Here is a 19164-nt window from a genome sequence, read left to right as displayed (position 1 = left end):
TGCTTGTTATTAGTTAAGGCATGTGGCGACTTTTTTTTTTTTATTTCTTTTCTTATCTTTATTTTCTCTCTTATCTTCTCAATTTTCAAACCTATTTTCTCCAAAATAGCAAGATGACTTGTTATTTTATTTTAATGTCAAATCTGTTTTTTTTTTAATTGTTGTTTTATTTTTATGTTTTGGATTATTATTTTTTCAATTACATATCTTATTATTGAGTTAATTGATAATTAAATTTTATGATTTTTTTTATTTGCTTTCTATATGGTTATCTTAGTCTCATGATTTAAATTACGAGTTTGGAAGGTTAGTCAGGGTTGACTCTAGTCTTCTTTTTAGGTCTTTTTTTAGAATTGATTTTTTTAAAATTTTATCTTTCAACATTGGTGGGCTGAAGATTAGATTTTGTAATTTTATTTTGCTTTATTTTTCATGGGGTTATTCTAGTTTTATGATTTAGGTTACATATTTGACTGGTTAACCTAAGTTGACTTAAGTTTTTTTATTGAATTTCTATTTTTATTTTTTCCCCTTCAACTTTAGGTTGGTTTGAGAATTGAGATTTAAGATTTGCAATTTTTTTCAATTTTTTTGTACATATTATTTTAGTTTCATGAAACGAGTTGCGGGCTTAAAAAGTAAGCCCGATGAATCAATTTGTTTTTTTTTCATATTTTTTATATAATTATTTTTCTTTTCAGTTTTGGTCTTTAATATTTAGTTGTTTAAGAGTTCAACTTCATGATTTTTTTTTTAATTTGCTTTCTATTAAGTTATCTAGGTCTTATGATCTTAGTCATAAGTTTGATAAGTTAACTTAGGTTGAATTAATTTATTTATTTTTAAATTGCTTCTTTTATGATTTGTCTTTCAAAATGAAATGCTTAAAAGTTGGGCTTTATATTTTATTTAATTTGTTTTTCATGGGATAATTTTATTCTTATGAATTGGATGTTGCGGGTTTACTCTGGTTAATTTAACTCTCTTTTCTTGTTCTTTTTTAAAATTTAATATATATTAAATTTTTATCTTTAAATATTTTTGCTTATTGAAAATTAAACTTCCTACTTTATTTTGCTTTACTTTCTATAGAGTTATTATGGTTTCATAACTTAAGTAGTAGGGTTTGTAGGTTAGCTAGGGTTGATCTAGATCGATCTAATATGTTACAATCTCATTTTTTTTTTTAAAAAAAACGATGTTATCTAATATGTCATATTCTTAGTATTTAAAAAGAATATCGTCTAATATGTATCAAATTTTGAATTTATGATTGATTTTTTTATGTTAAAAACCATGTTAACAAGTCCTTTACTTATACATTTTTATCATTTTTTTTAAATGATCCGATTCATTACATAACATAAATAAAATATCTAAATTTTCCTAAATCAAAGATAAACTTGTTTTATACTACCCTTGCCTCATAAGAGAAAGTTGTTCGTTCAATAGATGGAACTTCTAAGAGTATTTTTTTTTTCCAATTATTCATAATTCTTAATAAAACTCTAAAACATATGAGATTTTTATTATAAATACATGCACTATGGACTAAGAGACAATTTACTGTGGATTTATTGTACCTACATTATAGACCAAGAGACAATTAACTTTGAATTTGCACAATTGCTTTTGCACTGTAGATATAAAGTATTTGCACTGTTGACAATATTACAGTGCTTGAGGACATTGCCTTCTCTACCAAAAGCTGTTAGGTTTTGCATGGTAGTTGGATCTAATATTGTTGGGTTTGACTGCCAAGCTAGGTCCAAAACACTTCCAACAAATATCAATAGTGTTGGGTCCTACTGTAGCGCCTGAGGAGGGGTTCCTCTATTGTGTTTTTGGTTAAGAATTGCGATTGGAGGTGTTGCCTTCTCTGCCAAAAACTGTTGGGTCTTGCTTGCTTGATAACTGAGCACAACGCTGTTGGACCTAGCTGCAAAGCGAGGCCCAAAACACTTCTAACAAGTGTCAACAGTATTGGGTTTTGTTGCCTAGGAGGACCTAATATTCAAAATTTATTTTTGACTTCACATTAATATTCTTTTGATATTTTTGTATTATTTTTTAACATACCTTTTTTAAAAGATATTATATTAAGATTAGATTTGGCCGCGTAGTTAAATCCATGGTTGCATTAGGCCCTGCTTATAAGCATAACCCAACAACATTGGGCCTTGCTCGCAACAAGACCCACCATTCAAATGGGTCTTACTGCCTCTAAGTCTAACATCGTTGGGCCCCTTTGCAACCAAGATCTAATAACTTGGGCTATGCCAAGTAGTAAGACCCATCAGCGATAGGCCCGACCTCCCAGCATGACCCAATATGTGTTGCTAAATCCAAGGTTAATAGGTCCTGGTTAGCTAAGGATAATTGACAAGTAGCAGACACCAGTGATTAGTACTTAAAAGTGCATTTTTATCATGGTTTTATATCATCATTTTGCACTTGAAGTATCAATAACTCCTTAACTACAGCATGTTTTATAATAATATATCTAATAATATAAAATACCTTTAATTTGTGGTAAATGTTCATTTTAAATGCAGGCCTATCACATAAATGAAAGGATTGATTGATGACTTTAAGAACTTAAATTGCAAGGGCAAAGAGATGACCAAACTTAGAAAAGAGATGCCGGTGCAGTCCATACCGGAACATTGTGCGGTAATTGGGTCATATCTAGAGTTGTAGATATCAGATTTAGGTCCAATTTATATGGATGGAAAGGTAAGACATAGGCCTACAACTTTCATATGGAGCCCAAGATCTAAAAAGGCCATTTTCAAGTCCAAATTATTGCAACAACAAAGAAGCCCGAATCTGTCCTCTAGCCCGAGCACTATTTAGTAGTTTGGCCATATCTAGAGTTCTAGAAGTCAAAATGAGTTGAATTTTTTACACAAGAAAGCTGAGACAATTTCCTACAACTTTCATGTTTCAAGTGGCTCCAATTTTGACGTTATCAATGACGTTTTGGGCAGACAAGAGAAGATAAGGATTGTCACCAAGTTAAGAGTTGGTCACCCACTCATCAATTAGTCATCAAATCAATACTTCCTAATTTTGGCCTATAAAAGGAGGCATTTTCCATGCATTTATGCATCTTGGTTTCCAGATCAAGATCATGCTCTTGCTTTCTCTCTTTGTATTTTTTGTAATGTTTATGCTTTGCTTTCATTAATACCAAGTTTATGCCTTTCAATTCCTTTTTTTTGCTTTGTTAACTCTTATCTTATTTATGTTCTTATTTTGTTTATTTATTTTTCTTTCTTTCATTATGTCTAGCTAAGTTTATTATGTCAATGTGAAAAGGTTACACTAATGGTGTAAGAATAAGTATAGTGTAAACTTAATATGAATTTTAATGTTTGATACTAACATGTTTTATATTTGTTATCTTGTTCACTCTTTAATACTTTGCTTGTTAAATGACTAATCTTGATTTATGTTGTATAACACTTGGTACAACAAATGCTTGACACTTTCATAGCCCATACTGTATGGTATAACCGACACCTGAGCTATGAAAGGAACTTGATTTGTTGTTAACATAAGTTATAATCATGAATGCTTGATGAAATTTACATGTATTAACATTAATCGAATAAGATGACTAATGTAATCATGTTAACAATCTATAATCTGATTGGAACCTTCTTTGTGTGTGGTTTCCAATTGAACAATAAGAGTTTATACTATACTTGTTTGACATACCATTAGTGGAACCTCTAACCTTGACATTTGTTATTATCATTGTTTAATCGTTACATTAATATTCCATCTCAAAGTTCTCATTTTCTTCTCCTTCTTTTTCTTTATTATTATTATTATTACTACTACTACTACTACTATTATTGTTGTTGTTGTTGTTATTATTGTTGTTGTTGTTTATAATTATTTATAATTTATACAATTAACCTCCCTGTGGTTCGACCCCGGTCTTGTCGGGTTATTTATTACTTTGACACTCCTGCACTTGGGAGAAGATATTAATCTTTTCGTCGTGTCAAGTTTTTGGCGCCGTTGCCGGGGAGGTAAGTTTTGTATAAATTATAATATTTATTTTATTTTCTCTTTTCACTTTTCTTCTTCTTTTCTCTTATTTCTTCTTCTTTTGTTTTCTTTTTCCTTTTAATCTTTTCCTACACGTGCATGAGAGTGTGGTCACGTACATCAAGTGGTAGACTTTGTAGGGTATTCTCATCATTTTCAGAAAATATGGCCGAAGAAGATAATCAATCACTTCATAATGAGAATAATGAGAATAACCGTGGTAGAACACTTAGAGACCACATGAATCCCACAAGAACAAGTGCACCATCATGCATAGTTTTTCCTCCCGATGCATCTCATTTTAATTTTAAGCCAGACATTATTCAACTTTTACCTTCTTTTCATGGCTTAGAATTAGAAAATCCATACTTGCATTTAAGGGAATTTGAGGAGGTCTGCAACACATATAATAATTTAAATTGTAGCATGAACACCATCAGATTAAAGCTTTTTTCTTTTTCATTAAAAGATAAAGCTAAAACATGGCTACAAAATTTAAGACCAAGATCCATTCGTGCTTGGGATGAAATGCAACAATAGTTTTTAAAGAAGTTTTTCCCATCCCATAGAACAAACTCTTTCAAAAGGCAAATCACTACTTTCACTAAAAAACCAGGAGAAACATTTTACCAATGTTAGGATAGGTATCGAGACTTGTTTAGTAGTTGCCCTCATCATGGTTTTGAAACATGGAGATTGGTTTCACATTTTTATGAAGGGTTAACACCTAGAGATAGGCAAATGGTTGAATTGATGTGCAATGGAACTTTTAAAGATAAAGACCCTGATGAAGCAATTGAATACTTAGACTTGTTAGCTGAAAATGCTCAAAATTGGGACACTGCAGGTATTTATGAGGCACCGAGTAGAACTCAACCTCATACATCTAGTAGAGGTATGTACAACCTTATGGAAGATCATGACCTCCAAGCCAAATTTGCATCTTTAGCTAGAAAAGTTGAGGCACTAGAATTGAAAAAGATTGGTCAATTAAAATCTGTTGAAAACATTGTGTGTCAAATCTATGAAACAAATGAACACTCAACCAATGATTGTCCAACCTTGCCTTCTTTTAAGGAATGTCTCCATGAACAAGCCCATGCTTTTAACAATTTTCAAAGGGCTAACCACAACCTATACTCACAAACATATAACCCTGGTTGGAGAAATCACCCAAATTTTAGTTGGAAGAGTGAGAACAACAATGCACAAACTTCACAACTACCGTTTCAAGCATACCATAATTTCTAAAATTCTCATGGATATGCACCTCCTTATGCTCCACCTCTTAGAAGAAATATTGAGGAAACATTGCATGCATTCATTCAAAAGCAAGAGACAATCAATACTTAACTTGCTCAAAACATGACAGATTTTAAAGATACTCTTGCAAAATTAACATGTGCTCTCAGTTTCCAAGAGAAAGGTAAGTTTTCATCTCAACCACAACAAAATCCCAAGGGGCAATACAATGCAAATGCAAGTAGTTCCGGAAGCCAACACATGGATCAAGTCAAATCAGTCATTACTCTGCACAGTGGTAAGGTTATTGAAAAACCCTCTCTTGAACCTTATAAGAAAGATGATGAGTCAATCTCTTAGGGTAAGGAAGGGGTTGAATCTGAAAATTGCAAAGAAAAGACTGATTCTCCGCCAGCGCTTCCATTTCCTCAAGCCATGACCAAACAAAAAAAAGTCAATCACAACTCTGAAATCTTTGAAACTTTCAAACATGTAAGGATCAATATACCTTTGTTGGATGCTATTAAACAAATTCCTTCCTATGCTAAATTTTTGAAAGATCTATACACTATAAAGAGGAAACTGAATGTGAAAAAGAAAGCCTTTTTAGCCGAACAAGTAAGTGCTATTCTTCAGAACAATAATGCTTTAAAATATAAAGAACCTGGTTGTCCTACAATTTCTTGCTTTATTAGAGAGCATAAAATTAAAAGAGCCTTACTTGATCTCGGTGCTAGTGTGAATTTACTTCCATATTCAGTTTTTCAGAGTCTCAATCTAGGTGAGTTATAACCAACTTCTATAACTCTTTTACTTGCCAATAGATCTATAAAAGTGCCTAAAGGAATAATTGAAGATGTGTTAGTACAAGTCGATAAATTCATTTATCTTGTGGATTTTATTATCTTGGACACACAACCTGTTGAAGTATATAATTCATTTCCTGTTATTTTAGGACATCCATTTCTTGCAACTTCTAATGCATTGATTAATTGTATGAATGGATTGATGAAGCTATCATTTGAAAACATGACATAGGAGATGAATATTTTCAACATTTGCAAGCAACCTAAAGATGATAATGATTTACAGGAAGTGGACTTTACTGAAAAATTAATTCATAATCAATTTCCAACCACTTACAGTAAAATTGAGATTGATGAATTTGATGATTTGCAAATAATTTATTTTCAAGAAGAATCAAAGAGAAGTAATTGGAGGCCACAAATTGCGGAATTGCCACCATGATCAATTAAGTCCATACCTTCAAGTGTTCAACCACCAAAACCTAATTTGAAGTCGTTGCCATCCAATCTCAAATACTCATTTTTGGGAGAAAATGAAACTTTTCCGGTAATAATCTCTTCCAAACTTAATGCACATCAAGAAGGTAAGTTATTACAACCTCTGAAAATGCATAAAAATATATTAGGATGGACCATAACTGATATAAAAGGAATTAGTCCTTTGATTTGTATACACAGAATTTATTTAGAGGAAAATGCTAAACCCTCTAGAGAAATGCAACGAAGGCTAAATCTTAATATGAAAGAAGTAGTGAAAAATGAATTCATTAAGCTTCTAGATAATGAAATCATTTATCCTATTTCTGACAGCAAATGGGTAAGTCCTATCCAAGTTATACCCAAGAAGTTTGGAGTCACTGTGATAACAAATGAGAACAATGAGTTAATTCCCACTATAACTGTTACTGGTTGGCGCATGTGCATTGACTATAGGAAACTTAATTCAATGACTAGAAAAGATCATTTTCCTTTACCTTTCATGGATCAAATCCTAGAAAGAGTTACAGGTCATGAATTTTATTGTTTCCTAGATGACTATTCGGGTTACAACCAAATTAAAATTGCATTGGAAGATCAAGAGAAGACTACTTTCACATGTCTATTTGGTACTTTTGCATATCAAAGGATGCCTTTTGGATTATGTAATACACCAGCCACATTTCAAAGATTGGCCCACCATGTTCAAAGACTCACATGCATTCTGCAAGTCTTGTGAAAATTGTCAAAAGTTGGGATCTATTTCAAAACGTCACATGATGCCTTTAAATCCTATTATTGTCATTGAGATCTTTGACTGCTGGGGTATAGATTTCATGGGTCCATTCCCTCCATCATTTGGTTTCTTATACATATTAGTTGTAGTAGATTATGTTTTAAAATGGATAAAGGCAATTCCAAGTCGAAACAATGATCACAAAACAGTGATAAAGTTTTTGAAAGAAAATATTTTGAGTCGATTTGGAGTCCCTTGAGCCATAATAAGTGATGGTGGAACACATTTCTGCAACAAGCCATTTGAGTCTTTAATGAAGAAATATGGAATCACACACAAAGTTGCCACCCTTATCACCCTCAAACAAGTGGACAAGTAGAGCTTGCTAATAGGGAGATCAAACATATTTTGGAGAAAACAGTGAACCCTAATAGGAAAGACTGGTCTTTAAGACTTAATGATGCACTTTGGGCTTATCGAACTGCTTATAAAACATCATTAGGTATGTCACCTTATAGACTAGTCTATGGAAAACCTTGTCACTTGCCTGTGGAACTTGAATATAAAGCTTATTGGGCTATTAAAGCTTTCAATTCAAATCTGGATGATGCTAGTCAACTGCGAAAATTAAAAATAAATGAGCTTGAGGAAATAAGAAATGATGCATATGAAAATTCAAGAATTCATAAAGCAAGAATTAAAGAGTTTCATAACAAGAAAATACTGAGAAAAACATTCAATGCTGGTCAAAAAGTCTTGCTTTATAATTCTCGACTGCATTTATTTCCTGGAAAATTAAGATCAAGATGGAGTGGTCCTTTATTGTGAAACATGTGTATCCATATAGGGCCTATGACATCGAGAATCCAAAGAATGACAATGTTTTCAAGGTAAATGGACATCGTCTGAAAGTTTACTTTGATAATTTTTCAGTTGAACATGACTCTATTGAATTGGGTTCACTTTTTGAGTGATTTTTGCTTGTTTCTCTCACCCCGATCAAATGGCGGATAACGATACTCCGTGACTTAAGTTGGTTCTTTCAGTTTCCCATAATAACCGATATTTGTGTGTATATTTGTGCAATTCTTTGAATCTCTCTTCCAATTCTCATTTGAAAATGGACACTAATCTTGAAAAATTGAAAAATTATTTTCCCGCTTTGCCTCAGAATGCGATTACAAAACTTTACCGTGCTAGATGTGCAAGATTGAGATTGTTAATGAATCATGGAATTCCTGAAGATATTCGCTGGTTGATTGAAGCAAAGGTCCGATTATCAGGTGAGTCATCTAACTCCTTCATTTCACACATGCCTAGAACAGGTAAAAGCACTTTTGCAAAGAAACATCGTGCAAAATGACTGAAAGTCTGTCATCGATGTGCTAGATGGACTTGTAATACACAATGTCGTTCTTTAGGAATGGTATCTATAAACTGTGAAGATAAAATACAATTTATTAAGGATGGGCTGAGTAAGGAGTCTTTAGATAATCTTCTATTGACTCTTGAGACGCATCCTAGTGGAGATGTGCATCGTGTAATTCATGATTTATGGTCATTATTTCATAAAGAACATGATCGACTTAGTCTTGGGAATCTGACTAAAAAAGACCCTGTTTGCCAGTTTTTAAGAAAACTGGATGGGAAGCCTATCCCCGACCTATAGAGGGCGTTTAAGCCGTTCTTGGATGTAAAACCAAGGGAAGATGTGAGCCACATTCACAACTACTTGTACATACACATGCTTTTTTAAAAGTAAATAAATAAATAAAGAGAGAGAGAGAGAGAGAGAAAGTGAGACTCTAGCTAGCCTACATATAAGTGGTATAATTGCCTTTCTAATTTCTCATCTATAAAACCCTCTCTTCCTTCCTTTCATTTCTACTCAACTCATACATTCAACAAATACAAAAGTGTGTAGAAATGGCAAGTTCCTCAAGTCATCATATAAGAAATATTTGTGTTTTTGGTGGATCTAGTCTTGGGAAAGAAAAGGAGTTTTTAGAATCAGCCAATCATCTTGGTCAAGTGCTAGCTGAGAGAAAGATTCATTTAGTGTATGAGGGAGGCAGTCTTGGGTTAATGAGAGGTGTGTCAATAGCTGCATTTTTAGGAGGTAGTCAAATTTTGGGGGTTGTCCCTGAAGCTTTAGCATAAGGGGATATCATTGTAAAAAAAAATGGAGAGGAACTTCAGGTCTCCACAATGTTGGCTCGAATGAATGCAATGTTTAACTATGCTGATGCCTTCATTGCTTTACCAGGTGGTCTAGGCACATTGGAAGAGATCTTTCATATTTCCTCTTGGGCCCAACTTCACATTCACTGTAAACCCATAGGTTTGTTAAATGTTAATGGTTATTATGATAAGTTGTTGTCTTTTCTTGATCATGCTGTGGAACAGGAAGTTCTAACTACAATCTTTCATTCCTGTAATTGATCCCTCCATGAATCGCATAAATTGGTCATCTAAGGAAAGCTGTAAAAAGCTTAGATTAGATTTGAGTCTTCATTTATAATTTTTGTGTTGTTTTGTTTTATTATTGTGTTTTGTTATTTCTTATTTTTGTTTAAGTGTGTTTCAGGTTTGTCAATGTTCATTATTTTAGGTGATATCTTCTATACTCTATCTTTCTACCTTAGAACACTGAGGACAATGTCTCGTTTTGGTTGGGGGGGAGAGGGTAGTAATTGATAAAAAAAAAAAATTCTTTTCCATTTCATAAAGCATGTGCATAATTGTTGTTACTAGGATGGCAGAGTAAAGGAGCTTTTTTGTTAAAGTGACTCTTGAGACGCATCTTAGTAACCATTCTTAACAAGGTCTATTATAATACTTCTTGAAATATTCAGATTTACAAACTTTCACATTATTATCACTTAATTCTGCTCATATACTCATTTAACATGTATTCTTAAACCTTAATTTTCACACACACACTTTAACATATGATTTTGGGTTGCACATTGGATTATTATATTATTTATGTTCTTTTGTTAAAGGTAACAACTAAGAGAAAGGGATTGTATATAATTAAAAAAAAAGAAAAAAAAAAGAAAAAAAATGATAATAATAAAAATGTAGATAAGTTTGTTTTCATAGCCTCCCTAACCTAAGCAATTAAGCTCAAAGGGGTGTTTTAACACCTAATACCCTAAAGTCAACTGACTTGGGAGCTATTGGCTCAACGTTTGTTACATGGGTTAAGGAAAAAAGCTTAAGGGAATCAAACATTGCACTATCTACATATCAGTATCTGCGACCCGAGTTACTAAGCTCGTAGGGGTGTCTTAAGACCTAATGCCCTAAGACCAACTGGTTTGGGAGTCATTAGCCGAAAGCTCGTTACATGGGTTAAAGATGGATGGTGTTTTTAAATTATATGTATATATATTTAAAAAAAAAAGAAAAAAAAAGAGACAAAAATAATAATCCCAACCCAAGGAAGTTAACCTTAAACATTAGAACAAAAATTTTGTTTTCTTCCAAGAAAAGCCCCATAATTATATGTTGATACATTGAGCACAAAAGAAAGGTTTATGAATATCTTGTTAAGAGGTGTTGAGCAGGTATATAAATTCAAGGAGAGTTTGTTTATCTGGATAAATTAATGGAAGTTAAATGATGAATATCTTGCTTTGTGGAATTTGCAAATTGTTTTTCTTTTTTAACGCTTTGATTACTAGGGACTAGTAATAAGCTGGTTGGGGGGGGTGTGATTAGTACTTAAAAGTGCATTTTTATCAAGGTTTTATATCATCATTTTTGCACTTGAAGTATCAATAACTCCTTAACTAAAGCACGTTTTATAATAATATATCTAATAATATAAGATACCTTTAATTTGTGGTAAATGTTTATTTTAAATGCAGGCCTATCACATAAATGAAAGGATTGATTGATGAATTTAAAAACTGAAATTGAAAGGATAAAGAGATGACCAAACTTAGAAAAGAGATGTCGGTGCAATCCAAACCGGAACACTGTTCGGTAATTAGGTCATATCTGGAGCTATAGATCTAATATTTAGGTCTACTTTATATGGATGGAAATGTAAGACATAGACCTATAACTTTCATATGGAGCCCAAGATCTACCTGCTTTAAGATTTTCATGGTTTCAAAATCAGTAATCAAGGTTCCATCATCAGTTGCAATTGCTGCATGATGCAACCAATTTTGACAACAAATAAGTGTTTGAACTGTTGCTGGAGATAAAGAACTTTGAAATTGATCGAGTATATGACCACATGTATTAAAGGTTGATTTAGAAGCCACTGTGGATATAGGAATAACCAGAATATGTTGTGCAACTTTCAAAAATATCTTATATTTTGAAGTATTAATCTTCCACGAACCCAAAATATCTAATTTATCATCATTAGGATCTTCACAACCATCAATTAAGTACCTCTCAACCTCATTTCTATTTTTCACACTATCTTCCTCTTGTAAGTGCCTTTTGAATCAAGCTAAAATATTAATATCTATCTCTATGTCATCAATAACATCATTAACATCTTGTTTATGCTTATTATCATCCACAACTTCATCCACTTTCAAATAAAACTTATACAAGCTCATCAAACTATCTTTTACCTTCTTTGTTAGCAATTGTGCTTTGTCATAATCATACAACTCACCAAAATAAAATTTTATATATTTCAACTTAAGACATGGATCTAAAATATTAGCCACATATAATAAAAAATTCTGATTTGCTTCAGAACCCCAATACTTCTCAAACTTTAACATCATGTTCATCACTATTCCACTTAAAATATTATCTCTACTTTTACACAATTGCAACAAGTTTGTATACATGTAAATGAATTCATTGAAGAAAGAATTTGATGTGACATGCAATAAGCCAGAAAATCTCAATGTAACTATGTAAAAGATCTTTAAAAACTTCAGTAAAGTTCTAGCATTTTTCCAATCCTTCAAGCTAGGTGACCCTATGTATTTTTTATTCCCCTTTGAATCAACCTCCAAAAAGTAACTCATATACCTAGATTCACTTTGATCCAACCTCACAAACCCCTTTTCAAACTTTTTAGCAGCTTCTAATATAAGATAAGTTGAATTCCATCGAGTTGTAATATCTAAACACAATGATTTCTTATACTCTATATGCAACTTTTCTGCACACTTCTTAAATGCAAGTAGCCTAAAAGGTGAAGATCTCACAAACCTAATTACATTTTAAATCTTAACAACCGAAACATTAATCTCTTTCAAGCCATCACACACAATGAGGTTTACAATATGTGCACAAAATCTAACATGCAAATGTTCATTTGATAATATATTCGTTGGCCAATCTTTCATCACATTCTTTAAATATGAAATAATAACACTATTAGAGCTTGCATTATCTATTGTAATAGTTAAAAGTTTATCAATCCCCCAATCTAACAAACAATTCTCAATAACTTGACCAATTGTCTCACCCATATGATTGGAAACTTAACAAAAATTCAGAATTCTTTTATGTAAATTCCACTCATTATCAATTCAATGAGTCGTTAAGAACATATAGTTAATGTTTTGGATTGATGTCCATGTATCTGTTGTTAAGCATAATCGTTGACCCTTAAGAGCTCTCTTTAATCTTTCCTTCTCTTCAACATAAAGTTTCAAACAATCTCTCATAATAGTGAAATGGGAAGGAATGTCCAATATAGACTACAAAGTCCTAGAAAATAATCTAAATCCCTTACCCTCCACAAAATTAAAAGGCAACTCATCAATTATAACCATTTTTACTAATGCCTTTCTACATTTATCATAATCATAACCTATTGCCTTAAGAGTTCCCACACTTTGATCTCCTAATTCACCCTTTACTTTATTAGGTTTTAATACCAATTTTTTTTGCTTCTTAGCAACCATAAAAGAAAACTTATTGCATACTTTTAAATGACTCCACATATTACTTGTCCCATTAATAATAGTATGACATGCATAATCCTTTCCACAATAATTACATTCAACTCTAGTGGTTGTAGGATCACCATCAAGTTTTGTAAAATGATCTCAAATTTATGACTTTTTTTTTATCATCAACATTTCTTTTCCTTAATGTAAGGACTTGAAGTTGTTTATCTTTATTATCCATGGTGGATCTTACAGTACTTGATGTTGGGTTGGTGTTTGAAGTTGGGGCATTGGTTGATGTTGGGGTAGTGCTAGTGAATGAAGTGTTTTGAAGGTTTTCCATCTGTAATTAACTATAACAAAATAATAGGTGGTAACAAAACTCAAATTCTAAAAGGATAAATAATAATAATTTCTATTTAATGAACTACAACATAACAAGAAGCAATCAGAATATCTATATTTTATCTTTTATGTATATATAATGTTTGGCAATTATTGGAACTATTTTTATTGCAAACACATTCAGTGCTTGATTATGCATTTGTGTTGTGTATACTGTATTTTGAATAGCAGTGAATAAATAGCAAACCATCTCATTTAAATTTGTTTCTTCATGAGGTATTTATTGGTTATGTAGATTGAATTTAGACGGACATATAATTGTGAGATCATACTTTCAAAGGTTAAAATTCCTCTACCAGACTTGATGGTAAGCTGAACCTTTTTGTGGTTGTTTGAGCTAAATTTTTCTTAAAATAATACAAAATTTAGACTATCGGCTACAATTTCAAAGCTGACAAGATTTTTATAATTATTTTATGTTTAAAGCTTCTGTAGCTATACATGAACACGTGAATGTTTGTTATAATGATTTAATTATGGTGATTGATAACTTATGTTTTCTTGTTATTCCATTTACCTAGCATTCCAATGTGATTCCTTTGGAAGTTCCACATATACCAGACTTCATGCTGTTGTAATTAGTCGACCTGAAATCTACTAAATAATGATGTGTAATTAGTTTTGAATTTGAGAAACATGTTAACCCTGATAACCGGTCCTTTTAATGTAAATGAACAAAGACATACTTTTTTTTGCTGGAGTTTGCTATGCATTCATTTAACTACTTAAATGATTTTGATCGGTTCTCTTATGTTGCTGCTTCTTTAACTATCTTACAGAGTTCAGTTCTTACTTTGGATGATACAACATTGGATATTGATAAGGTTGATAGCCTTATTAAGTTTTGTCCAACAAAAGAGGAGATGAAATTGCTCAAGGTATTAAAAATACATGTGTTACTTATTTAGTTTTTTATGCCCATAAATCCTTCACTACTTCACACAAGAGCTTTAAAATGTCACCACCAATTAATTATTTTTCTATTTGTTCACAATTTAAAACATTGATTAGCAAAAACAATCCCCATGTTCATTGAGTTAAAAACTTAGAATTAAAAACCAAGTATTTACTCCAGCAACATCAAAGTATTCAAAAACATAATTGAAAACTAAGTATTCATAACTCTAGCAAACTATTCAAAAGTGCATATAGTTCACATCAGCCAAAATTGAAAACTAAGTATTCAAAGTTTATGGTTACCTTATAAATTGATTTTCGAGTATTCAACCAAATCAAAACAACAACCGTATCTTTATTCTTTGACCCTTGCATTAAAAAAAAAATACAAATACAATAAATTAAATAGATGATAAACATATAAATATAGGCAAAATACAAGCAGCCATTAGTTAATTAATTAATTAATTAAAAATAAAAAAATAAAAATTCAATGCTATATAATTGATTCAGTTTTAGAGTAGTGGAGTATGGAGTACCTGTGATCTTGCATAGAGAAGAGGAACGTCGATATGTTTTTGAGAAGCTTGAATGGTTTCAAACGATGGAAATACAAACTAAAAGAAAATGATGAAGAGGAACTGTCTTGGATCTCTGTGTTTCTATTTTCTAAGTTTAAGGAGACTGGAGAGGGAGAAGTGGAGAGGCGAGAGGGGGCGGGTGCTCTGGCTAGGGTTAGCTGCGAGGGAGAGAGGGGACGACTGGTTGGTGTTGCAGTGTAATTAGGGTTAGCGCGGAGAGTCGAGAGAGAGGCAAGAGTGGGCATCGTTTTCAATTTATATTAATGGTGCATAGGGACCTTTTTATTCTGAACCGGTTCCTGCATTACAAAACCAAAAACCGAACCGAACCGAACAGAACCAATAATTTTTCTAACTATTCTAATAAGTTTAATCGGTTTTTTCTCAGTTTAGTTTTTTCAATTAATTTTTTTTAGTTTTCTTAGTTTATTTGGTTTTCCGGTTTGTTTGATCACCCCTACCTATCACAATACCCACCGCTGCTGGGTCTTTTTGACAAGCATAACCCAATGATGTTGGGCCCTATTGCCCAGCAATGGTGGGCCCACACAGGTACTCAGCTGCTGGGGTCATTCTGTCAAGGCCCAAGCTTATTTAGTATGGGTTAGCTACACAGACCCAATGATTGTGAGTTTGGCTGCTCAGTAGCAATAGGCCCTATAGTAAGCATGACTCAAAGTTGGTTTTATCGGGCTTTGCTCTACCAAGACCCTGTAACAAAGGGCAACTAGATTTGCAGTCTGACCCAAGTTTCTTAGGTATGATTATGCTGTTAGACCCAATGATAACAAGTTGACTTTCTAGCAGTGGTGGGCATCTGGATCCGCAACTGACCAAAGTTCATTGGGTTTGGCTCTTTTGTTAGACTCAATGATCGTAGGCCCAACTTTACACTAGAACCCAGTAGTAGTGGATCTAAGTTCCATCAGGACCTACTAAAGATAGGCTCAGCTTTCACCATAACCCATTAGCTTGGGGCCCTTTGGTCATTAGGATTTAGCAACAGCTGGCCTTGATTGTTAACAAGATCAAGAAGCATTGGGCTCTGTTTTTCAATAGGATCTAATAGCATTGACTAGGTTTGTTTTATTCAAAATTCAACCCTGTAATTGTGCCAAAGAAAACCAGTCGACCCATCGGGTCAACTAGGAACTTAGGTAACCTAGTAAAACATTGGTAATCCTTTTTTTTTCTACCAAATTTGTTTTTTCTCCTATTTAGAGATCGCTATTTATTTATATTTTTTAGTTGGCTACTAACTCATTTCAAAGTTCATTATATAAATACTAGAAGAATGCTTTATTTTTTCAATGTGTGATTTGAAGCCTTTTATTATATATATTTTATGTTCACAACAAAAAAAATATGTATTTTTAATGTGGGATAGAAAACCCTTTGAGTTTAAATATTTCAACTTAGAAGAATAAAATAATATCTTTTCAATGTAGAATAAAAATTAAATTTTTGAAGTAATCTTTTAAACTTAATTTTTTGCAATGTGTATAACATTAATCCACATGAATTATGTTTTTATTTTTTAATTTCAAATATTAAAATTTTAAATATTTTGAATCAGGTCGGATCAACCCTCTAGTCGGATTTCGTAACTATAATTTTTATAAAAAATATATTTTTTAATTTATTATGTTTTTTTAACTACAAAAATATATTAAAAAAACCTAAATAATTTTTTTTAACAAAATTAAAATATTTAATCAACGGCCGAGCATAGCTACAAAACTCTAAAACAAGTGGGCTTTCCTACAAAACACTAGGCGCTGCTAAAGTGGTCCCCACATTTTATTTTATTTTATTGGTTTTTGTTATTATTATTATATTATTGCTACACTCTAGCTAGCTGCTTTGCTTTTCCTTTGGGCTTCGAAAGTATTTGACTTGCAATCATGATGGTGCATTAAACTATTGTTGGTTTGCCAAATTGGCCACCGGATAAACCCTATATAAAGGAGTTTCTCCTTGCAAGCAAAGCAAGCAAACATTGCAGAGAAGCTTGTTGCTAGCTAGCAATTTATCTTGGCATAAACAGAAAGTTGCATTAATGGCGGCTGTGTCTTCAAAATGGGTTTATTTGCTTCTACTTTTCTTGTGCATTGTTCTTCATTCGAGTGCTATCACTCTTGGAGGCGGTGCTGGTGGAGGAGGAGGAGGTGATGGTGGTTCAGGTCCTGGCGGGGGCTTCGGAGCAGGAGGTGGTGCAGGTGGTGGTCTTGGAGGCGGTGCTGGTGGAGGTGGGGGAGGAGCAGGAGGTAGTGGTGGTATTGGTGGTGGTTCAGGTCATGGCGGGGGCTTTGGAGCTGGAGGTGGTGCTGGTGGAGGAGGAGGAGGCGGTGGAGGCGTAGGTGGAGGATCAGGCCATGGAGGTGGCTTTGGTGTAGGTGGAGGTGTAGGAGGTGGTGCTGGTGGTGGAGGATTTGGAGTTGGAATTGGCGTTGGTATAGGAGTTGGAGTTGGAGTTGGTGCAGGTGCCGGCCAGGGATCTGGTATTGGTTCTGGCAATGGTAATAGTGGCAGGCATTAAACATACTTTACCTTGAAAACAATCTTATTAATTAAAGGAAAACAGAAGATTTCTAGCTTGAAGCCTAATTAATCACCTTCTGTGATGTCAGTTTTCCCACCTTCTCCTGTAACTTCGGTTCTTATAAAACACTATTTGTCACTGTAGTTTCTGTTCCCAGATTGAGATTAAGATCGAGGCTTATGTAATGTAACTAAGAAATTAATATGAAATGAGATGCCTTCCAAAGCAATCTTGCAAACGATTCTTTTCTTTTTTTTCCTACAATCATTAGTTTACCAGTTGTTTTCAGAATCTAAGCACCTAGAGAACAGCAATTAAGTTCTTCAATGTCCACAAACTATCTGGGCATGAATTAACACAGAGACTTCACTCAAACAATCATAATATCATATGGTATTCGGCCTAGAATCCCGATTTCAGAATAAACTATGAGGATAGTGAGAGGCCCGACCTCCATGTTTAAGAGTAAGATGAACAGTGAGCCGCCTCTTGACTGGTGAGCATATGTTAGTTTGGACTTGAAGCTAACATCAGAGCAAACTGCATTGAGGTTGCTGAACAAATCTCCAGAAAAATTAAATGAAGTTTAGTTAATGATAACTTAATTATGAGGGTGAAACTCTCTGTTTCAAGCCTTACTTTTGTCGATCCATTGCTAATATATGTAGATTAATATCACACTGTATAAAGCTAGCTGTAGATGGATGACATAAAGATCACGACAATTCCCATCGATCGTCTACAAGCATTAATTTTGCTCATGGACTGCAGAAACTAGTCGAAGAACCCACAACATCTTGAGTGTTCATTGAGATTGAACGAATCAAGATTCAAACTGAAAAGAACTCACCCCATAATGCTTGTGCAAAACGAGGAAAACCATCACCTTTCAAACTAATAATATCATAATCATAATATCACCTGCAAGTGAGGTTCTGGCCTAGCGGTGGAATAGGCTTGTCCTCTTCCTTCGCACCTGGGTTCGAATCTCACCATGTACGTCTGTCACTCCCGCGGTGCCTTACCTGCTTACTGGGCTTGCAAGATGTTCAGTGGGCCGTGGGGATTAGTCGTGGTGCGCGTAAGCTGGCCCGGACACCACACGCGTAAATAAAAAAAAATAATAATAATATCATCATCAAAACCATCTAGGTGGTAAGATAAGAGTTAACAAAGCAAAAAAAAGGAATTGAAAGGCATAAACTTGGTATTAATGAAAGCAAAGCATAAACATTACAAAAAATACAAAGAGAGAAAGCAACGTTAATCTAAAAAAATTAACTAAAGCATGTTTTATAATAATATATCTAATACTATAAGATACCTTTAATTTATGGTAAATATTTATTTTAAATGCAGGCCTATCACATAAATGAAATGATTGATTGATGACTTTAAGAACTTAAATTGCAAGGGCAAAGAGTCAAGGTAAGAACTTGGGATCAAGGGGTTTGCTCCCTCTGTAGTCTCAGGTTCGAGTCCTTGGTTGCTCATATGATGACCACTGGAGACTTACATGGTCGTTAACTTCAGG

General features: G+C 33.2%; 1 protein-coding gene across 1 annotated transcript; it reads left to right on the top strand.

Moving 5' to 3' along the window:
- The first annotated feature begins 16934 nt into the window (after positions 1 to 16934).
- LOC105117103 (glycine-rich cell wall structural protein 1-like) lies at positions 16935 to 17773 on the top strand. The gene is made up of 2 exons (XM_011014648.1): positions 16935 to 17337; positions 17518 to 17773. Exons 1-2 carry the CDS (start codon positions 17148 to 17150, stop codon positions 17625 to 17627), a joined length of 300 nt encoding a protein of 99 aa, XP_011012950.1. The 5' UTR covers positions 16935 to 17147; the 3' UTR covers positions 17628 to 17773.
- Positions 17774 to 19164: the final 1391 nt, after the last annotated feature.

The sequence above is a fragment of the Populus euphratica genome, unplaced genomic scaffold (assembly GCF_000495115.2).
Source record: "Populus euphratica unplaced genomic scaffold, PopEup_1.0 scaffold1171.1, whole genome shotgun sequence".
Classification (NCBI taxonomy): domain Eukaryota; kingdom Viridiplantae; phylum Streptophyta; class Magnoliopsida; order Malpighiales; family Salicaceae; genus Populus; species Populus euphratica.
The sequence above is the reverse complement of the archived record's forward strand: the minus strand, read 5'-3'. Positions and strand labels throughout refer to the sequence as shown.

Excerpts from the sequence above, each read along its gene's own strand:
- LOC105117103 (XM_011014648.1), top strand. The coding sequence starts at position 17,148 with ATGGCGGCTGTGTCTTCAAAATGGGTTTATTTGCTTCTACTTTTCTTG. Across the intron at positions 17,338-17,517 it reads TGGAGGCGGTGCTGGTGGAG|GATTTGGAGTTGGAATTGGC; the intron begins GTGGGGGAGGAG and ends CTGGTGGTGGAG.